At 43.0% G+C, this 23,826-nt stretch overlaps 1 protein-coding gene across 1 annotated transcript in view; it reads left to right on the top strand.

Annotated features, from left to right (window-relative positions):
- MAP2 (microtubule associated protein 2) overlaps positions 1-23,299 on the top strand; it is a 119,954-nt gene extending 96,655 nt beyond the window's left edge. The window contains exons 8-12 of the mRNA XM_044432054.1: positions 731-881; positions 2,963-3,306; positions 18,460-18,541; positions 21,229-21,341; positions 23,084-23,299. Coding sequence (XP_044287989.1) covers positions 731-881; positions 2,963-3,306; positions 18,460-18,541; positions 21,229-21,341; positions 23,084-23,299 — 906 coding nt within the window. The remainder of the gene's footprint in view (positions 1-730; positions 882-2,962; positions 3,307-18,459; positions 18,542-21,228; positions 21,342-23,083) is intronic.
- Positions 23,300-23,826: the final 527 nt, after the last annotated feature.

The raw sequence follows: 23,826 nt of genomic DNA, 5'->3' as shown, positions 1-23,826 counted from the left end.
TCCTTATCCCAGGTCTTGCAAGTTTCAGCCACTTCCCAAAAGCCTGCAAAGCCTGTTTTACCAGAACTGAAGGTGAGTCAAAAGGCAGGTGCTGGCACAAAAAGCAATGGTGCCTCTGGCCTACCACTTTCCGCTTTGAATGACCATTGACTGGCTGCAGCCAAAGTTTCCAAACCGTGTACACCAGAGTGGATCAACATACACCCAACTGCCTGCGTACTCCAGCTTTTCGAGCAATTTGTGAATCGCATTATTTGACTTGGTGGAACGAGAGTTCTTTGCAGCCATGATATGCATATGTGTGTGCTTATAGTCACTTCACTCCAAAGCAGAGATGGGCTATTTGGGCTTTTTGCTCCCAGTACAAAAATAATTGAGGCTTGGCCTGTCACAGCTGCAGCCAAAAACAAGCCAGTATTCCTCCCGCTGCCTCACATCCCATCCCCACGTACCCTCACTTCATTTCGCTTTGTAGTGGCTATGACGATTTTTGCTAATGACATTGCTGTAAGCAAATTTAGGACAATACTGGATTCCTTTCAGGGGGAAAATCTCGCCTCCTCATGCTTGGATTGCTGAAAATTAAACTATCCAGGTTTGAAGTGATTTTTCTGGCCTGGGGATCATTCTGAAACTGTTGCTGGAGGAAAACTGATATAAAGCTAACTACAGTCTTCAAAAGTTTATTTTACCCTATCTTGTTTAACATGCCTAATATTGTTTCTAATAGGATGGAGTGACCAAGAGTCCAGAAAAACGTTCCTCTTTACCAAGACCTTCTTCTATTCTACCCACCCGGAGGGGCATATCAGCAGACAGAGAGCGAGATGAGAATTCTTTCTCCTTGAACAGCACTGCACCATCCGCACGACGGACGACTAGTATGTTTCTTGGCACCGTGCTTTTGCCTTAACCCCACTACCTCTCTTTTTCACATGCAGATGTGGGCTTTATGTAAACCTCCGGGTGTCTACCTTGGCTTTTTAGATACAGAAATCATATTATAATGCAATATATTGTAATATAAGTAATATGCTATTAGCTTTGTAGCCATTGTTGTGGCTGAGAAGTTCCAGTTGATACATGCAGGGACACCCTCCCTTCTACAACCTTGGCTCCTATCCTTGGACACCACCTAGCTTCCCTGAGCCACCACCTAGCGATTCATCTTGAATGGCCCCCACTCTTGCCCCTGTCAGACTCACCCTGTCCTGAAGCTGCTACTTATCCATTGAGCCACTTACATAAGGTGCAGCACTGGTATGACCAAGTTGCATTGGGTACCAGCTCTCCCAATTTGTTCATGTTGCACATTAACCCATTCATTCATTTGGATTGCAGGACTGTTCTCTGAAAATACCCCTATACCCAAGCACTGCTGCACTGGGATGTAGCTGGCATGGCAATGGAACAGAGTGGATAGACTGCTGGGCTGGATAATCAAGTCCAAATACAGGAATGGCTGGGTATCTTCAGGGACGTAGTACCTCCCAGTTTATCCTGATTTACTGTGCAGCCATTGGTGTAAAGCAGGGGAAAAGTCACAATAAAGAAATACAGTAAATGCCTTTGATTTTTCCAAGTGCATGCACTGGGGATTGTAACTGTGCAATACTATACCTAGCAAGTGTGAGTAATAATGTGAAAGCAAGTTCCACTGAGGACAGTAAGTCTCCCATGCAAGTAAATAGACATTGAATTCAAGTGCACCTCTTGGACCTTAACCAACCTTGGAGTCCCTTTTTATATATTAAAATAAATGTAGTGGCACTATGTTTGTGTTTGCATTCCAATAACAGAACTGTGGTAAGTATATTCTTAAAGCACATCAGGTTTTGCACCAATGTCCTACTTGTCTTCAGTGAAAGTACTTTGCAAAAACAGCCTACATTCATTTTCCTTTTCTGGGCTATTTAACCTTCATTTGTAAAAGGGAAAACTCTTTGAAAAATATTGCTACCCTTTGATGCACCAGATTGTCAGTATGCCTCTTTGTAGATCCTTTCATGCCTTCCTGTGGTGCAGGAATCAAAGCTTTATATATCTGTTATATACTACCATCCAAGCAACCTTTTATATCTTAAACTGCTTCTTCCCCACCCCAAGCAGACCTTTTTCCCCTTTTAAATTACTTGCAGATTTTGGTAGGTCAGATAAAGCAGTCTACATCCATGCATATGCATTCTCTGGAGGAAAAGAATGCCAAGGAGGATAAACTGACCAGGTTTAGCAGAAAAGACTTGCAGCAGTCTTACGATGCTTCAAAACCCACTAAGTTTTACATGGTTTTCCTCATGTACTCTTCCTAGGTGATTCTGTCTCCCTCATCTGTGCTGCCTTATCTCCCTTTCTCCTGTTTTTAGTTTACATTTTTAAAAAATCCTTAAATGTGTCCTATGCATCCAGTTTAGGGACTGGAGAATCAGCAAGGCTCAAGCTTGCCACAATGCTCTGAGTTCAACTTGGAAATTCAGTCCACTTTGTTTCCATTTTCAGTTATGATCAGGTGTGTTTTGTGTTTGTGTGCATGTGTGTTTGGTCAACTAGGAAAACAGTATTTCAGAACACGTTTTTGGAAAGTGTGCACACAAAAGTGCATAAAAGACTAAATCATAAAAATTCATGAATGTACCATATCTCTGCATTAATGTGCAAGTCAACTACAATATATTTAGACTTTTCAAATTGATTTTTCCTTGAGACTTTGATTGGCAAACCAACTTTATTTTTTAAAAAATCAGTTTCTTTAAACCCTAACCTACTTGTAGATTATGACACTCTGGTCACTTAGGGGGTCATTGCTCAGTGCTGAGGATCTCTGTGGATTCTAGAAAGATTTAGAGTGAGTCATCCTTCTACAAACTGCATCTTTTGTGGACATGGTTATGAACTGTTATATGCCAGTGCTCCATGGAAGCATGGTGTGAACATCATGGCTTAAATGATACCTTTGTCAATACAGGATCAGAGCCTATTCGAAGCCGAACAGGAAAAAGTGGCACATCAACCCCAACTACTCCAGGATCTACTGCCATCACTCCTGGGACCCCACCTAGCTATTCCTCTCGCACCCCAGGAACTCCTGGGACCCCTAGCTATTCCAGGACCCCTCACACACCGGGCACTCCCAAATCTGGTATCCTGGTACCCACTGAGAAGAAAGTCGCCATCATACGCACACCTCCGAAATCTCCAGGCACCCCTAAGCAACTACGGCTCATTAATCAGCCTCTGCCCGACCTCAAGAATGTCAGGTCCAAAATCGGCTCAACGGACAACATCAAATACCAACCTAAAGGGGGACAGGTAAGGCCTCCATTCTAATAGCAACTGGCACTTTCATATTTGGGTTAGCATGAGAACCTGGGTAGGGAATTTCAAGGTTGATTTAAGCCATTAAGCATTTCCAGTGTCAAGGATTCAGAACCTCTGACCCAGCTGAGGTCCCAGCTTTGCGAGATGGCCATGCCCAAATTCCTCCAACCACATTTGGTGGTTTCCCAGGCTTTTTGCAGTTCCACCACCCTCTAAATTATTGAAATGTCTTTCTGAAGCTGTGGCCATTTCAAGCTTCCAGCTAAAATTTGCCAGCTTTTTTGCTCTTTGCTCTTTTGGCTTGGACCTGCCTGCAGTGGAGTTCCTCTGAGGTGGCCCCGGCACTCAGCCCAAAAGAGGTTCTGCACCCCTGTCCTGCACCTTCAAAAGTTCACTTGGGGGAAATAATTTTACCTGGTATGGCTTCACCTGACAAAGTAGCCGTGTTGGAATTTTCTTTCTATGTGGTTCAAATATACAGGATCCTCTCAGAATCTGGACCTGCCCATCTGGACCTTGGGTACCCACATTTCTTCCAAGAGTTTCAAGATGGAGCTGCCCTAATACAAACTGCAAGTCATGGGCCATTGCCCCTGTTCTAGCAAGGGGGTGGAAGAAGGATACATGGCATGTATCTAGTAACTGCCAAATGCACTCTTTGCTTACTTCCTGAATGTCTTACTTCACTCTTGCAGACCTCCAACAAAGGTTGTAGCACAGCAATGGGTGTGAGTGCAGGACATAAGAAGGGGAGGGATTCCAAGTATTACCCCTGGAAGCAGCATGGAACACCAGTCACCATTTTAAAAGCCCCTGTCCTTCAACGTCTCATGCAGCAGAAAGAAGGCCTGGAGCATGGAAACTGTGGAGTCTCTGTGTCTCTGCATAGGGAAGCCCTTCTGAAAACCATCTTTCCAAGTACCTTGCAGACCTACTATCAATTCTGAGGTTTTAGCAACTCCCCAGCCAGGCACTGACGGACTTTTTTCTGTCTACACATGCACAGGATTGCGCCTTTAGGTTTCAGTCCCATACCAGTTTATGAAAATCTAAGTCCTGTGAATTCAGTAAGACCTAACTTTTTGAATAAACATTTATAGGATTGCATTATCCAACTTTTTTTGTTCAGGATTTTTTGCAGATGGGAAACAGTTTTGCCAAATACATTATTGATATTTCTAGACTGAATAAGTTGGCAATATTTTAAAACCTGTTATTTGTGTGTGGTAAAATTAGTATCTTGCCAATTTAAGTTTTGTTGTTGAAATGCTTTTAAATGGAAAATTCTTCAGTTATATAGTTTGTGTGTTATCAACATGGTTTTTTGCAGTAAGGCTAAAAAGAGATTAGAGGAATAAGTTCCTGATGCATTTACCACACAAAGCGCCTTAGAATGAGTGAATATTGTAAGCAGATAATATTATTTTAATTAAAAGTCCATAGGATGAACCCTTCAAACATTACAATTGTAATTCATCCAGCCCATGGAATGCATACAATCCCTTTTAAAAAATCAGTCTGCAGTAAGTAAACCTCAGTGAACATAACAGGACTGTCCTCGGAGCAAATAATGATTAAGATAACTCTGCAAACTGTATTCTTTGTTAGAGTTGCTTTTATGTTTTAATAATATGTGGAAATGAAGCCACTAGGGATTGTTTGTCTTGAAAGACAGTTTACAAAATGAGCCAAATGAGCCAGAACAATTCTGCACCACTCTACCAAGACTTTTATTCAGCCTTTTGCCAAAAGCTTTCAGACAGCCCCATACTTCTATGGTGGCACCCTCTGTGTATCTATTTCTATGTCCATGTTTGAGAATCCCGGGTGCTTGAATAGGAGTACTGCTGAGGAGAAAGTTTTGACCCATGGTAGAGCCCTCCTGCACTTGTAGAAGAACAGCAGATGGTGGAACAAACCCCAAGTTCATATTCCCAGGTAGCACTGATGGGTTGCTAAAATTTGGAGAAAGGCCTTTGGGAGATGGAAGTTGTCTCTTTTGTAGAAACAAAGCCCTGCTTAGAAGGCTGGGGACATAACTCCTCTGTGTATGTTCTCCTGCATCATTTCTGGAGGTGGTTCCTTGAGCTAAAGAAATGAGCTGCATTCTGCAGCACCTTCTACAATTTAAGGCAGTGAATAGAAGGCAGTCTGGGTTTCATAAACTGAGCTGAAATTGTCATTTTGAGAGTAATAACCCTGGAAGGAGCAAGGAGTGGAAAGCAATGAACAGGGAACATTAGCAAGTATGACAGGATATTTACTCAAAGAGTATAACTAAAGCACCCTAAACTGTCATTTGGAGATAGACTTTCTCCTTTTGCCAGGAGCATGTGTTAACCTAGACGAATGATGGCAAACCTTTTAGAGAACGAGTGCCCAAACTGCAGCTCAGAACCCACTTATTTATCGCAAAGTGCCAACACTGTAATAAAACCTGAAGGGGGCAACATTCCACTGATCACCAGCTTTTGACCGGCCCTGAAAAAGGCATCTGAGTGTATTTCCTGCCTTTCTACCTTCTGCTAAAATCACAATCCAAGCAAATCCCTGGCAGCTCACTGACCGGTCATGCGAAAACTCGGGGAGTCGTGGCTAATGAATGACATCTAATGAGTGACGTTGTTGCCTGGTGCCTTTCATCTTTCCAAATATGCATATGGCTGCTGGGGCAATCACGTGCCAACAGAGAGGGCTCTGCGGGCCCCTTCGGGCCCACTTGCCACAGATTCACCATTACTGACCTAGAAGCTTGACCTAGAAGCTCAATGTCCGTTCTTAGCTTGCGACTGACCTGGAGAGAGAGGAGCATTGTGAGGGGAGGGCACCAAGCTTTGGAAGTGCTTATGCAGGACAGCAGGAGGTGCTTGAATGTGAAACAAAACAAAAGAGAAGTACATGGAACTCATTAGACACCCTTGAAAGCATTCTTTTACTGCCTCACGCCTTTCTGCATGTTTAATTAGCAGGAGGTTTGTTTGTGTCTGTAGTGCCCAACAACTAAAGCTCTCTGTGCAGTTCTCAATGATTCTCAAACTATAGCATTAAATACAAATGCAATAAAATGCAGCATTAAAAATCTAGCATACAAAATTTAATCAGGTTAAACAGCTAAAACAATTTCCATAAAATACCAGGACCATGAAAACTGCTGACATGTCCCACAATAAGCCATTAAATTTCTCAGTGCCAAAAAGGTGACACTGTTGGCCTTAGGCAAGCCTCGACAGGGAGATTATGACACAGGTGGGCCCACCAACGAGAAGGCCCTCTCCCTTGTTGCCACTGTCTGAGCTCCTTTGGAGGTAGCACTCGAAGAAGCCCTCAAATGTAGGTTGCAGTTTTCAGGCAGATTCAGGTTAAGGGAGGTGTTCTGTCAGGTACTGTGATCCCCAGAGCAAATGGACCTGAAAGGGTCTGATGCAGTCAAACCATCTCGTTCCAGTTAACTGACTGCAACATTTTGCACAAGCTACAACTTCTGAACAGTGCTCAGGGGCAGCCCCAGACAGAATACATTGCAGTAGTCTTAGCTTGAATGTTGCCACAGTATAGATTACAGTAAGTGGGTTACCCTGTCTTCTCCTCTTGCTGCTCCTGCTACCACCACGGCCTCCCCTCCCATGTCTCCCACCTTGTTGTAGCAGTGCAGCAGATCTCCAGCATCACGCCTCCTCTCACAGTGCCTGGCTTTAAGGGAGCCAGGTACCAGGCCTGGCCACTTCCCTGGAGAGCCAGGCAAGCTGCCCTTCCAGCTGATGCCACTCTTCAGAGAGTGTGCCAGCTGGCCGAGTGGGAAGTGGCAGCCAAGTGGAAAGCGAGGGGACACAGGAGGCGTGTGAAGTGTGTAGTGATGCAGAGTGCACAAGCAGGCTGGTGGGTGGAAGGAAATGGATGCGGAGGGAAGGTGAAGCAGGGGAAACATGCAGTTGGAGCAAGACTGTGGCAGTAGTTCAGCCAGTTGCCACGTACGTTCCCAATTTGGGTGGCAGGTTGCATTATGCACTGGCTCTGTTGACTAGGCCAAAGCATCTGGAGGAGCACCCATTGCACACCCCTGACCTATGCAGTGGGGAGGAGAGAGGTGAGCAACAAGAGGTGAGTTACATGGTGCGCAGAACCAAGCTGTGTTACTAGCCAAATCACACAGTTTTTCTCCTGATGGATTCTACCATTTGAGATTACAGGCTGCATGCTCAGATGGACTCTAGCATAAAAGCCCTTTGCCCTTGGCAGCTAGCAGTGTCAATGAGAAATGTTCTAGCCTTGCCTACTCTCTCACATGCTAATTCTTTATAGGCAGGTAATTTTTAATCACCAGTGACATTCTGTACTTGCGCATCTTAACAATTCTGTGACTTGACACACAGCAGAAACGCAGGGCAGAAGAGACCAAAGGGGATCTTGCCATTTCCCTAGACTCCCCAGGGAGCCCACTTCACTCTGTGGCATCGCAGCCACATTTGCAGCTTGTGCCTCGAGGCCTTTGTGGCTTTATGTAGGAGCGAAAAGCAAGGAGGTTGTGCATCTTATGCAATCACCCAGAAGAGAATTGTCTGTGGTGCTTCTTAGCGGATTTGCTGGACAAATGTTTTCCAATCTTGGCAAAGCTTCAAAGCTGCTTGCTCTTGGCCATGTCTGATGGGCTTCAGAGGGAATCTAACATCTTCTCTGCCAAGAATGGAAAATGCTGCAAGGAGGGGCATTCAGAAGCCACCAAACCAATGTGTAAAATGGCCCCAGGACAAAAAGGATACAGTTCTGTGATCTATGCCAAGTATCATTTTCTCTTTTGGCAATTATTTTTCCTACATTGTATTTATGGTAATGAAGGAATATACGTAAACACATACAAATTACAAAGAATAAACTGTATCCCATCACTCATAGTGTCAAGTTTAAAAGAGGAAGAATGACCACCATTACAACTCAGCCTGTGGCAATGTAAATACCTTAGTATTTGAGAACCTGTGCAGACATGTTAATTTTAATAAAAAGAATTAGCTGCAACACAGTTGGGAATGCCAAAGGCAGTTCTACAGTCTGGACTTGGTCTCAAGCCTAGATGCTCATATTAGCAATATGTATGCATATATTTTTAGCCACCCTGAGACCACATCTTGAAACTTTCAGAATCAAAATAAGCTGTTCACTACTGATTACTGTAGGAAGACAGTGTTCTTGAAAAGAAGCTAATGCATTCCTAAATAAAAACAGCAGCTGTGCATTTAGCTCTCCCTCTTCTGCCATAATTGTTAGTTAAGGGTGTAAAACTTACCTGTTTCCTGATGTTCCCATGTTCTGTTTCTCCTTCTGCTCCACCAGACCTCCACCCAGCAGGTGCCCAGGAGCTGGGGAGCAGGCAGGGCAACATGGAATGTCAGAACACAGATGTTCTGTATACCAGATGGTGGGTGGGAAAATAAGTGGCTGTTCCTGTGGCAAAAGCAAAAGCCTGTTTCAGCTAACTGGCCCTGCAACACGTTGCCTGTGCCTCAGAATATGCAGGAGAATCTGTTTACCTTTGATTCCCCCTGCATGAGTGGATGCAAACACAGGGAGTTGTGTCCCACTGGTGCACACTGTGTCTCCATCTAACATAGTATTGTCTAGCCTGATTAAGACTGAGTCTCTACAGCAAGGGAGATCAACTACTTTTGGCCTGGTGCCAGCTTATCCCCCAAAACCCCCCCCCCTGCACAGTATCATCTGCCCTGCTTGTTTTTTAAAAATGCTCTCTGCCACCTGTAAGCAGAGGAAGGGGCATCTGGTGTGCATCCCAGATCCTACAAGCTCTGGCAGCATTAGGCTCCTCCTTTCTGCACCACTTACATCCCAGTCAGGGTGTGAGTGGTGTGGCTGGCACAGGAACTGGCTGTGCAAGTCACAGCCAAGTGATATGGGCAAATCCCCATCTTTTCTCCAGGCTCTTTGCACCACCTGCCCTGCAAAGAAGAATGAGTAGCACAAAGGGGGATTCCTTTGTTCTGTCTCAGTGGGCCCCCCAGAAGTCACCACATGGGTCAGGGGTTGCCCTCACCCTTTAACTGGAGAAGCCAAGACTTGGTATCTTGTACTGGACAACATACTCTCTCTGCAATCAGTTTCCAGCTCACAGTGGAAGTGTGGGAGGCTGGAAGTGCACCTCCCACTTATAACTAGCAATAGGAACGCTTCGCAGTTAACTACCACATGATGCTTCAGACATCATTTGAGCAATCTTTGCAACATGCCTGCAGGGAAGGGCAGTAGCCTTACCCTCATATTGCAGGTGAGCATCTGAGTCATGGTGAGCTTCTAGCTGAGGCAAAGTGTGAACTGGAGCTTTCCAGCTTACTCCCTTAGCCACCCTGCTATACTGGAGTAAGTCTTACCTGGAGCTTCCAGAGCTGCAGAAGCCTATTAGGCAAGTGTTAATACCTAACTCATTTGGGAAGGCTCAGCAAAGGAGTGGCTCAAGATGTCAGCTAGCAGAGCCCATGCCCAGGGGCTCCAACCAGGCTGCCCAGTCCTGTTCCACTTTGTAAAACAGCACACGGGAAGAGTGGACTAAATCCTGCTGTCTCTCTGCATACCGACCTAAGTTGCATTGACTGTGTCACATCCTGTATACTTCAAAGGAAACTTGGAGGCATCAAGAATGGCAGAATTGGGCCCTTAAGGAATGCATTATCATGGAAAGCGATGCACACATATGCAGAGGAGAATTGCCCCTGAGGACTGCATGAATTTTCATAAATCTTTCAGCAGATTGCATGGATCAGCCTCATAACTCCAGTTGCATAAGATGCCAAACTAGCATGGCAGTATGCAAAGAAACTGCAGGAGAGAAAATAGCATTTAACATTACTGGTTTACATTTTAAATTGTTTTTTAAAAAGGAGACAGAAATGAAAACAGAGACTGTTCCTACTGTGTAATTTAGAGGAATGACTAGCTCCCACATCTTAAGTTTCTTGTGCAGAAAACCCATACTTATGTGAGAATTGCTTGCTCCAAGTTGCTCCTTTCATGTGTAAAAACATACAAGCAGGAATGTTTGCATTTTCCGGGTGCTGCTGCAACACTGTGGTGCTCCCATGGAGCCTGTTGTGCCTCTGTTAACACTTCCTAGAGCACCCCTGGAATCAAGAAGCACCATGGAGCTATTACACTTTTCCTCCATTAACAAATATTTTCTGGTAAGGGGGAAAATGGAAGGAGTGGTGGGGGAACACAGGATGCATACAAATAGAAAGTTATATTGTCCGGATAGCTCTTAAATTTCACGAATATGAAGCACCCTGTGTGTTTTCTGATTAATAAATACAAGATTCTGGGCATTGTTTTGCAGGGCTTGTAAAAGAACTGCCATTGCAGTCAGATTTATACAAACTACGCTTGGGGAATGCATTGGCTTCTCTCTTCCCAGAGACGAGATCCTCAGGCCATAGCTAACTCCACAAGTTTAAGTGAAAAAAAGAAAGCTCAGCCAAGTGGCATATTGAAATGATGATAAGGAAATGCCCTTGGAATCCTATTATAAAGCAAGCTGTAATTTCAGAGGAAGGGCCAGTAGTGGAAAATGTTTAAATGAGTTCTCTATGGAACTTGATCATTTAGGAAAACAGTTTTTGGATGGCAGGGCAGGAACCAAATGCTTGGGAAGTATGCAGAGGGAAAGGAATTGAGGGCAGCCTCTGGAATGCAAAAGCAAAGGCATCAGGACTTGGACAAGATGTTCAGGACAGAATGAGGACCTGGCAGTGCCAGGAGATAGGCCAGGGTGGAGAACTTGTGATCTTCCAGGTGTTTGGGGGTTTCAGTTCCCATCAGCCCTAGCCAGCATAACCAGTGGTGTGAGATAATAAGACACTGCTGTCCAACAGCATCTTGTGGATCAGAAGCTGCCCACCCCAAGACAGAACAAGCTACAAAACTGGAGAAGATGAGAGAAGGGAACAGCAAGGCGGTGGGGGTAGCTCCAAACTCATATGTATGCTGGAACATGCAAGGAGATGCTAGAAGACAGACGTCACAGATGGGGGAAGAAACAAAGTGGGGTGAAGGCATTCCAAAGCGAGACTCAATGAGCATGCAACGCCACCTCACAGCTGCAGGGCACATCTGTTGAGAGATGACCCAGACTCATCTAAAATGCTCCTTATATAATCTGACTAGCTGATCATTCTACATGCCATTATAGCAAACCAGGGACAATGCTATCTTCGTCCAAGAACTGCTATTTGCCACTAGTTAGGCATGAAGTAGGCCAAAGCCTTTGCTGAGATCAAAAAGAGGAGATGCAGCCTGAATCACACCAGCTAGGTTGTAATTTATTTATTTTTTAGGTTGTAATTTTTTATTTAAATAAAACCATACTACAAAAGCTAGGGTCATCTGAACTCATGAAAAAGAACATATTTTCCCTGCCACGTGAGTTCAGGGAGCTTTCCACTCTGTCAGAAACAAGCAGGAGTGGATTTATTTCTGAACCAGACTTTTAGAAGGCCTTGCAGCAGTCTGGACTTGCTGTGCCTCTTGAAACAGGATTCGTGGAGCAAATTCTTTTGCTTGGTCATTGCTCAGAGGTGAATCCTCCCTGTGAGAAAAAAAGGCAGGAAGGAAGTGCTGTCGGGTCTTTGCATTACTGCATCCAACAGATTTTTCTGAGAGCCAGATTCAGCCTTCATAATAATCCAGACATCTAAAATAAAATATATATGTGAAGTTCAAAAACATAAAGTTCTTCTGGCAGTTGTCTTGGGCATTCTAGCGAGCATCTGCTCAGTTTGTTCTCTCTCTCTATACACACCCACCCACACATATATGTATAAAAATTCTAATCCTCGGTACAGACGTTTGTCAATGCGAAACAGTAGTCGAATAGGACAACTCACTGCAGCAGTTAGTGAAAGTGTGTTGCTGTCATTGTTTGGAAACACTTAACATCCATTGCGGAGATCTGACACAAGGCTTTGTGCCCATGATCTTCTGAATGACATGTAATTGCGTAAATGAGAGAACCATAGCTCAACCTTAATTCTAAATACCCTTTAAGCTTTAGTTGAGAGCATATGTGTTGCAAATCTGCACTGAATTCCTTTAACCTGGAAATATAATTATTGTGTATCCACAAAACACTGCCTTGTTGAAAAGAAAGGCAAATTTCTCAACTTTGACTTATCCTGCGTCAAACAGGACATTGCAGAGGTTGCCACCTTATTCTCTGGCAAAACCCATGGTTTGTTTTCCAGCTGCCTCCTACCTTGGCTCCTGCAACCATCCCTCTATGCCTTCCACTCTCACAGCTTGACCTTTTCACCTCTGACAAAATCATCCCCCCCCCCAGTCATTTTATCATGTTACCCTTAGGCGTGTACACTGTGTGCACACTAAACAGACTGGTTTCCTGATCTTTTCCAGGCTGATCACAAACAGCTGATCTTTAATTTCAGCACTCTTCATGGAAAATGGGGGTGCACCGTATACTCTGTACTGAGGCAGCCAAACTGAGGCTGTTTGTGTTCATTCTGTGGCTTGCTGCTGCAGGCACCCATGGGTACCTGCTTGCCACCTCCCCCAATGCCGCCTGAAGGCACCCACTTATCGTTCACTGCCCACTGCCGCTGCCCACTGGCTCAGGACTCTCAAACATCCAACATTTACCATATGTGGCTCTTCCGTTGAGCAAGTCTGGCCACCCCTGCTCTGTAGTATAACCTATAAAGCCTGCACAGCTTAGGAGGGACCACAGTACCGGACTGAGCACTCCTGCCACCTTGAATCTATCCAGAACGCTATGCTCAAAATCTGAGGCCTTCCCCTGAGTGCTATGTCCAAGGGAGGCTCATGGCAATGAGGGAGAGGCCTTCTCAGTGGCAGCCTCCCGATTATGGAATAAGCACCCACTGAGGCCCACCTTGCACCAACATTGGCACCGGGTTAAGATTGCCCTGCACTCCTAGACATTTAACGGCATGTGAAGAGACATGAGTCAGGTGTTTTAGCTAGTTTAATTGTTATAGAAGTTGCTTTAGTTGTTTAGACTGTTTTAAAATTGTGTATGTTAGAATTTTATGAGGAATTTTATTGAATTTGTATTTTATTACTATCTTCTAATGCTATATCAAGACTTTCTTCTTGATGGTAAGTAGTAGATAATTGCCCAGCACAGAATCCATCATGTTGTTGCTACCCTTTGTTGCTTTCTTGGGGGTTCTCCACATGAGGATTTTAATCCACTGCTTTCCTGAGCCCCCTTCTTTGTGTCTGTGTGGGGCTCCTGAGGTTCGTATTCTTTGCCTTTCCACATGTTATCTTAGCCAGCCACAAGGTGGCACAATGGTATAGCTGCAGTATAGCAGATTGGCAACTTCTGATGAGGCTTTTGTACCAATATGGTTTAAAATTTAATATCAGACTTTCCGCACTCAAATAAAAACTTATTAATAGGTTTGGAAAACTCCAGAGAGGTTCTGGAGAATGATAACATTTTATTGATTGATTGATTGATTGATTGATTTATATCCTGCCTTTTTCCTACAAAGGGCTCAAGGCAGCTTATATCTCCTCCTCCATCTTATTCCCACAACAACAACCCTGTGAGGTAGGCAGGGCTGAGAGTCTGTGACTGGCCCAAAGTCACCCAGTTGGCTCCATGGCTGAGCGGGGACTAGAACCCAGATCGTCTGAGTCCCAGTCCCATGCTCTTAACCACTACACCACACTGGCTCTCAGTGAGTCTGAGTCCCTTTACATCATGAAAGGCTGTACAGACTTCTGTGAGTAAGGGATCATAGGAGCACAATAAATGCCTCATGCCTTGCACTTTCATCCTGAAGTTCCAAGGATGATGTTGTTTTAATTAACTTATTTATTTTTGTCCAATGGACAATGACTCTTCATATATATGCTAAAAGGGGCTGGTTTAAAAATGAGACAGTCATTGTATGTGAATACGCAATCACACATTTCTCATGAACATTTTGTGACCGGGGTTGTGATTTTTGTTGTTGCTTGACCAGGAGAAAGGTGTTAAAAGGAATTGTTTGCTATCAAATCAAATCTAGCTTTTAAGCATGGGAAGCAAGAAGAATATAATCTCAGCCATAAATGTAGAGGAATTCATTGCAATAGAAGGACATAAATCAGAGAGGGTGGGGAATGGTCTGTATTTATACTGATGATATTTCTCATTTCCCCTGAAGAGGATGAAGTTGCTAGTCAAGGAGGGAAAATTAAGTTCTTCTATCTACCATTCACATCATAAGGTTTATTGTTAACTCATTCCAATGACTATAAAACATTTATTTTTCTTTGAATATTCATCCATGGGTTCTGGAGTCAATTTATTTGGCACCTCCTTCTGGCTGGATGGCACTGGGATCTAGGCATATTAACCAGCAAGCAAACAAGCAAAAGTAAAAACACCACTAGGAATTTGAGCAGTAAGAGAGACTTGGCATGCAATGTTTTGTCAGCGGCAGTTGGCATCATATTTTCAGGCTAAATTAACTCTGTGGGTGAATCCAGTCTCCAGAGAGACAGCTCTGTACATGGAGGATGTATAGTGTAGACCAGTTAATAGGATCAGATGGCGAGTTTATACCATTTCAACATTGGGGATTATATATTGCACCATTGGCAGTATAGTTAACCACTATATTTACTGGAGCTTGTATATGGGATAAATGCTTAAGCCTACAATATCTTAGGTAAGCCTACAATAGAGGCTTCTAAAATTCTTTTGAATGCAGTAAATTAGGTATTCAAAATGGAGAGGCAGGGAATAAAGAGTTAGAATGCTTTATAAAGTCTAATCAGTGGAAGTTGCCCTGGGTTCCATGTAAATTGCTTCTGTAGATTTCAGATTAAGTCTGATTCCACAAAAAAGATAATTTTCACATGTTGGATGCCACCAAGGCTAGCTAAGAAGCTGGTTCTGCTAGATGCTGGCGAAAGAGCACAGACAAAGCCTCATTGAGGCATATGATGTGAACATGCCCAATGGTGGCCTCTTTTTGGAGGGCAGCCCTATTCATATATTTTGTCCTGACAAAATCTGTCATAATTGCAGATGTTTTAAACTACATCCCTGTGTGTGCGTCGTGTGTGTGTGTGTGGTGGGGGGAGACATGGTTAGTGGATGGAGAGCAAAACTGGACACTGGGAGCCCTCCCAGTTACAAAGGAACTTAAGTTGCAAATTAGAAGAAAAAAAGCCCACCCACAATTCAGAATTTCTGACCTTCCTACATTTAAACTCATCCTATGGTTGTCAGTTTTGTACAGATGCTTATTTAGATATACGGACTCCTTTTTTCCTGTTAAATGTGACTATCATGTATAGATATGTTATAAAAGGCATGCTCTTTTCTTTCTCTCTCTTATCAGTAGCTTTCCTACTCCTTTTTCCACTTTTTTTTTTAAATTGAAAATTAAAACAATTAAAATACGGGAAATATTTCCAGTCTGAAAATACATCACAATACATCCTCCAACTGCTTTTTTAAGCTTGCGGAGCAGTTCAGTGGAGTCTGCTTCTCAGATGGACTGTTTGTGGATCATTCAAGCATATGTATCCCTGAAATGTTAGTAGGTGTCACTATTTGTCTTAAACCATCTTGATTCTGTGGCCCCTCCATCAGGTCTTTTTTGGCATATAGTAGAGGTATTCCCATCCCACATGTTTGCCTTTCTATAGACTTTGGAGCAAGTGAAGGTCACATAATACATTGGAGCCTCATGTGTGAAAGCTGCCAAAAACGACTTCTGCATGGCAATTCTCCACATGTAAACTGTAATATTTGTAAGCTTCTTACCACATATGCAGGCTTAATCACAAACAATCCCCTGTGGAACATTCCCACATGGAGGTAGGTTTTGTCAAGCTCCATGCAGAAGTTTTGATATAATAAATATCCTAGTGTCTAGAACAAACAAGTGTTAAAGGGACACAAGAGATTAGCCTTACTTAAGAAAGCAGAAGAGGTTTCAAGAAATCCTGCTCCAGCAGACATTCTTAGACCTTTGTTTTAATGTATCCTCTGCTGGAACCCCACAGAACAAAATCATACAAAGGGGATGGCAGGAAGGTTGATGATGCGAGGAGGAGGACTGGGCGACTCTTACAGAGCAAATCATGTGGGGTTGTAAAGTGGGGCTGAAAAAGATCTGCAATAAGGAAATCCCAGGTGATAATAGAGCTTGAAATCCTACAGTAAGACTTCAATGCACAGATCTTACTGGGCAGGTACCAGGTGCAGGCTCCACCCTGCTCCTTCCATACCCCTTCGTAACAGTCTGGAGGCCTATTAGGACTTCCCTGTGCCCATCTTCATACCAATGAGCATTGAATGTGCACCTCCTAGCAAACACTCACCTGGGCACACCTGGTACCTCTCAGAATGTTGGAAATTAGTTTTCCTTTCCCATACAGACACCTGGAGAGCAATGGGAAAGAAAGAGCAAGGCATATTTTCCAGTGGCGGCTGCTCTGTAAGGCGTTTGACAGAGTGGGGCATCACTTTTAGTCCAAATGCCCCCCTCGGCTGAGACAGGCAGGATCACGTGCATTGAGAACTGTGTAGACTTGAACCTTCTTTATAGCAAGTTAACCTCCGATTCCTTTTAGGTTAGGATTTTAAACAAGAAGATTGATTTTAGTGATATTCAATCCAGATGTGGTTCCAAGGATAACATCAAACATTCAGCAGGGGGAGGAAATGTAAGTAGAGATGGTAGCTTCCGGGGCACCCCAGCCGGTTGTGGCAACCCCACTCTTCTCTCCCTACCGAGCACTGCTTCCCTTCTCACTCCTGCTTCACATGCCACCTTGGTCTACTGGTGTGTCAGCATTGTGTGTTGAATGGTGGATCTCTCACAGACCACAAGGAATGCCCCACTCCAAGTCGGGGGGGCACACATCGCGACACATTCACAGCACTCTGTTCTGCAAGGCACTGGTGCAGTCGGGGCTGCTGTTGGCTCTAATAAAATCTGCAGTTATGTAAAGCCCACAAAGAAAAACAACCTGGAGCCATGCAGGACCCAAAACTTGCTCTGCTTAACTGGCAAATTCATTCCCAGTGACATGGAGGTAAGGCTAGCAATAATTTTAATTTAGTTTAATTTAAACATTTATATCCTGTCGTTTCCGACAAACGGCTCAGGACGGCTTACAATAGGTACTTGGATGGAAAGGGATCACACACATTTGCCCATGCTTCTTCCTCCCCAGGTGGCAGCCATTGCTGGTGAGAGTCAGGAGAGTTTAATGCAGCTCCTGACCAGCTTTGATGCGATTTCATCCTACAGCAGAGGCAGTGCGGAGTCACCGCCCCTTTTGTGAGCCCAAAGGCCCAGTAGTAGCTGAAGGCTGGGGCAAACTCATTCCTAAGTAACTGAGGGAAATACTTTATGGTGGTTCCAAAATGGCCCAGAGAACAATTGTATTCTATGATATGTATAATTGTAACCTTCTGAAGGGCCAGGAATACTTGGGAGAAGAAGACATTTTGTACTTTTAAAAAATTGCTATGTTTTTATATTTGCTTAGCTCAATTTGCCAGTACTGGAGGAACAAAAGACCAAGTTTCTGTTGAAACGTCCCATTTCCTCTTCCTTGGATTTAAATACATTAAGTTTAGTTATTCTTTTTTAAAACAAGCAAACAAAAAAACTTTTAACTGAAAAAAGGAAATAAACATAATTTGCCAGGCCAAACATTCTATCTGCAAAATTATCTATTTCTAGGTAATTAAACACTGCTGAAAGATTCTTGAAGCAGAAATTCAGATAAACCATAGAAAACAGGACATTCTGGAAAATCTTACGTAAAAGGAAAATAGAAAAAAATTACATAGTTCTCAGCACACAGCCCTGAGGCCAACTAAAATGTGAAACCTCTTAGAAAATAACTTTACTCATCCTCCTGATTTACCATCTTCACTTTACTAATAAAAAGGCTTTTAACATGGTACTACTAGGCTGGTTGTCCGAATGGGAAGCTTGCTGCATTAATCTGGGTGTATTTCCCTCCTTTGTGGCATGATGGTATTGTTCTAATCACCTATTCCCTTGCAGTATTTTTCAAAGTTTGGGCACTTTCCCTTTCTAGTTTTTGTTTTCTTGTTCCTGAAATATGTTTTGGCTGTTTTAACAGGTGCAAATTGTAACCAAGAAGATAGATTTGAGTCATGTGACTTCCAAATGTGGCTCACTGAAGAATATCCGTCATAGGCCAGGTAATTTTCTTTATTTATTATTCTATTAGATTTATATCTCACTTTTTTCTTTTTTTAAAGAACTCAAAGCAGTTGACATCATTCTTTTCCTGCTTTCACTGCTATCCCCCCAACAACCCTGTGAGGTAGGTGGGGCTGAGAGTCTGTGGCTGGCCCAAAGTTACCCAGTTGGCTTTATGGCTGAGCAGGGACTAAAACCTGGGTCTCCTGAGGCCCAGTCCTGCACTCTTAACCACTTCAGCAAACTGACTCTTTTGGAATCTTGAAACTGCCTGGAAGGAAAATGGAATTTCACAATAACCCCCAAATACCTGTAGTTTTGGGAATGCCTGATGTCTGTGTTAATGACTCAGGTGCCCTGGGGAAAACTGGTCCCTGGCATCTGAGATACTGCCATTCCCACATGGGAAAGTGAGGGAAAGAGGCTTCCGACAAGCATGGCCAATTGGGAAGTGGAAACGGAAAGCTGTGTCTCTGGGAAGGCACTCTGCATCTTTTGCTCTTTATTTCTGATGTGGCTAGAAGTCAGAATCAGACACAGAAAAGACTGAAGTTTTCCATTTTTTGGAGTGGAGAGAAAACAGTTCTGTTTTCCAAGCCCAGAATGGAAAGCAGCTGATAGAATTTGCCCATCATTCACTCCCAGCTTCTGCAACAGGCTATTGTGCAGCACCTAAGTGCCAAAATGCCATTAGAGGCTCAACTAGGTCTTTGGGGAAATTACTATGTGGATGCTGATACCTGAATTATTTAGTAATGACTGAAGAAATTCAATTTAATTTAACCTTCCATCAACAGAAAAATGAATAGAATCAATCTGGTTTGGGGTCAAATGTACCCAAGAAACACATTTAAAAATATATCTGGTGGATGTTAGTTTTTTAAAAATCAGGTCTAAATTGGGAATTTTCCTGTTCCAGCAAATTGGTATATCTGCAAATAAGTCATTGGGGTCAACAATACTCCACAATATCAAGTACATAAACTTACAAGAAAAGTATAAGGGCTGTAGCTACAGTTTTTTAAACAAAAAACAATATATTCTGACTTCAGCCTACATGTAAAATGATTATGACAGTTGCATACATTTGTAACAGTGTAGAAATTATGAGCTGTGCATTAATGACAAATCACACAGACCTTGTAGTTATAGTACATGATTATGCAATTGATATATGATTGTCCCATTTCAAACTGCACATGTAGGAGAGCCAAGTGGAAGCATAAGCTCATAACTGCTGCAATTTTCTGTTGTGCAATTTCCCAGGGAGGTGATCTTCTCCCTTTTTCTTTGTGCCAGCAGTGATGGGCCATACAAATTCTAGGGCTGCCTCTTTCTGTGTCCCTAGCAAGCTGGGTGTGTTACTAGACAGAGCCCACGGTCAATTTATTCAGATGTATGTGTGCTAGGAAAATAGGTCTCTTGGGATGATCATACCTACATGGATTGCTCAGCTTTAAGCAGGCAGTGTCCAATATATTGAAAAACACACACACACAATCAGTCCTCATTTGATCATACCTGAAGTATTTGTGGAGACCATCTGGTCACAGGTGTCTGCATCAGCTTTCATTTTATTATAGCACAGGATGATCTTGAATTTGAAATGCTAACCTAAGACTGTTGTACAGTTATGCACCAAACACAGGAGAATCACTGATCTTGCCATTTTTGGCACATAAAAAGCTTTGTATGAAAACATGGGCAAGAAACTGCTAGGGTGATTTCTGATTTGTTTTGAGTTTGCCAACCATTGTTTCCAACCTCTCCCCTTTCACAGTCCCTTTCCTCCTCTCCTAAACTGATTTCCAAACTTGGAGAGACAGCTGATGTGATTTGCACTATGCTGGCTGCAGTGGGGGGCAGGGCAGGGACAGGCTCTCTGTTTCAAGTCCCAGCACTGAAGTCACAGGTTCCTGGGACTGCAACTCCAAATAATCCCACTTCAGGAGACAATAGAATTGTGCCTTAATTTGACTATTATGAAATAGACCAAGTATTGTTATTTTTCCTCCCACCCAAGAAATGAAAGCAACCATTTTTGACCTAAGCATCTGCAGTAATGTCAAATAGCTAATACATCTGAACAGCATTTGTTGGGGTCATCATGAACCCTCTTTATGGTTTTTCAGTTGTCTCAGTCATTTCAGTAGAATTGACCTCTAAAGCCAGAAATGCAAAAATATTGATTCTTTTATTAAATTGGGACAGGGGAAGGCTGAAGCACAACATGGCAATTTCTACCTCAGTTGTGAAAGATGGATTCAAAAGTTTTAAGATGTTTTTCCCACTCCTGTCAAGGCTGGTTTGACTCCCCTCTGTTGTCGGAGAGTTAAGTTTAGACCACATCAGTATTTTCTTGTTTTGCATTACAATAAAGATTGGGTAAATTTAAAATATTGTAATGGTTCTGTAATTAAGATCCTCCATGAGGTATGCCCCACATTAACTGGAAGAGGTAAGATAATTGTGACAATGGAAGTACTGAAAAATAGTGACAATGGAACAAAATGTAACGGCAGGGGGGAGGTTAGACCATATTCAAATGGAAAATGTTTTGTGGTCACTTTCTTCCTAAACTAACATATTGTCTGTTTCCAAGAAAAATGCTTCACAAGAGACCACAGGAGTGGTCATAGGAGAGTTTTGACTTTTTTCAGTCTTATTCTCTCTCCCTAACATATAGGTGGGGGACGAGTGAAAATCGAGAGTGTAAAACTGGATTTTAAAGAAAAGGCCCATGCTAAGGTTGGTTCACTCGAAAATGCTCACCATGTACCTGGAGGAGGTAACATTAAGGTACGGCATAGCCATCTAGACAGTCTTCATAGTGACACAATCACTCCTTGCATTTTCTGTAAACTTGTATCCAGATGAAGTTAGTTGCACTTTGGTCAGGTGCCATTGAAATCAATGGAACAACTTATCTTCAGCCCAGTTATTCTTTATTGCATGGATACTGCAGAAAGTGAGTTGCTGGTTCACCTCAAGGACAGGATGGATATGGGGTGAGTATGGGTTGAATATAGGTTTTAGTGATTCATGGGTTCTGGAATCTTGGATTGTGATTACATGTAAACCCCACACTATGGGTTATTAGCCATAAACAGCCCAGATGTCAGAACCCAAGAAGGAACCATAAATTTTCTTCCTGCATTTTGATTCCACATAACAGCTCCTGCTCAACCCATACTTAGACTCCGTATTGTTGTTTCATGCAGACCAGTTCCTGAAAGGACAGTTGTGCAGTTAGTTGCATGGAAATATGTATGTGATCATTAAGACAAAAAAGACTTCAGAAGATGGGTGGTTTGCAAGCAGCTTCTTACCTCTTTCATATGGTAGTTTGTGACATATTTGTATGTATGTATTTTCAAACATAGCTCAGTTTATTCTGCTCAGTGAAGAAAATGGAAGGATACAAGACAAGAGGGTTGCTAGGGACTGCATTGTGCAAAGCCCTTATCACCACATTCCAGAATTAATTGTTTGGCAGACTCTTTGTTTGCACAAAATAGCAGCAACTGTTGGAAGTAATTTTCCAACACCAAAATATATTCACCTGGAAACATGAAATACCAAAGGTAGGATCGCTAATATTACTGTCTCTGGAACCTAGATCTACATGTTTTGTAGCATTAATACAATGACTATCAAAAGTATTTCAAACCCTCATCTTAGAAGACTATACCACTTGTTGTTCTCATCCTCACTTCTCCACCACACAGTCTCCCATCATTTGCCGCCCATGGCCCTGCCTCCAGGCCTTCACATCTCCATCCTGGAGACAAGCATGCATGTCCTGCAGGGCTGTTTGTGGTGCAGACTTGATCACTTTGCCCCAAGGAAATCCAATGCATGCAAAGGAAAAGTCTGCGTGCTTCAAAAGAAATTATGACTTGAAGCCACCGTAATGCAGGTTCAGTCTGGGCTTGTCCCTGAGCAGGAGATCCTGATACAACCATGCCAAGGGCATTCATATTTGAACTGTCATTTTTTTTCTCCAACCTGTAAAAGTGTCTTGTGACATGTAACTAGCAAAAGTCAATAATCTTAGATCTATGCAAATTTAAATGCTGTAGTTCTTACCAGTGAAATTACAACCTTGTGCCACAAGGTTTTACCAAGTTTTGCCCATGACCCACTGGATTCCATCAGACACTTGCCACATTTTGTCTCAGTTCTATTTCTGAATTGAAACAAGAAACCTCCTCTTGAAAGCACCTTTGGACATAAAATAGACATAAAATAGCCTATTATAGACTAATATTTGAAAAACTTGTAAATGGAAGCAGGATACTGCCCTCATTTGGACAGAATAAATGCCTACAAATTCCAGCATTGCCCAGTCAGCCATGCCGGGAACTGGCTCACTTTGACTTTTGCACACCTTTCCAAAATAAAATCTTTCCAAAATAGATTTGGGAGATGTCTCACTCTTCCAAAGGAAGCAAATGAGTGCAACTGGCACAATTACTCAACAGAGATTCACATATCCCTCGTTGTTGCAATGTCTTTATAAGCCTCCTTTCCTTGCACAGATTGACAGCCAGAAGCTAAATTTCCGAGAGCATGCTAAAGCCCGTGTAGATCATGGAGCTGAGATCATCACACAGTCACCAGGGAGATCCAGCGTGGCTTCCCCACGGAGGCTCAGCAATGTCTCCTCCTCTGGCAGCATCAACCTGCTTGAGTCTCCTCAGCTCGCTACCCTTGCTGAAGACGTCACTGCAGCCCTGGCGAAGCAGGGCTTATGAATTTGCTTCATTTAGCAGTGCTCGAAGTAATAATATTTAGGCATGAGCTCTTGCCTTTAATGGGCTCTGAGCAGGTGTTAACATTCATTCCTTACCATGTCTAAAATTAAGTCACATCCCAAGACTGTAGTAACCATAAAATAAAAACTGGGGGAAAGATATATATAGATGCAGAAATTGGCCTGATTTCCATTTACAACGGGAAGACACTGGCTTTTATGTGGGTACAATTGCAGTACATTACATTGGACAATTCTTGTTGCTCTGCTCTGTCTTGCATGGAGTACCGTACTCTGATCCAATGCATTTTTACCTTCCGTGTGGCTGAAGGCCATCCATCACTCTTTGGAGAGCCTAGTGAAACACCCCGAGTTGCTCATTTTACTGTTCTCTTGATGGATGGAATTAAGGAACATCTCCCACTGTCATTTATTAGCCAGTCAAATTAAACGGGAGCATCTGTGTACCAGACGGAAGGGCAAATAAAAATGGCGAAGCTTCAGAAGTGGGTGTGTGGGGTGGGGTTA

Source organism: Varanus komodoensis, unplaced genomic scaffold, assembly GCF_004798865.1.
Source record: "Varanus komodoensis strain SLA01 unplaced genomic scaffold, ASM479886v1 scaffold23, whole genome shotgun sequence".
NCBI classification, from domain to species: Eukaryota; Metazoa; Chordata; class Lepidosauria; order Squamata; family Varanidae; genus Varanus; species Varanus komodoensis.
Note: the sequence above shows the minus strand (reverse complement) of the source record. Positions and strands in the feature narration are given on the sequence as shown.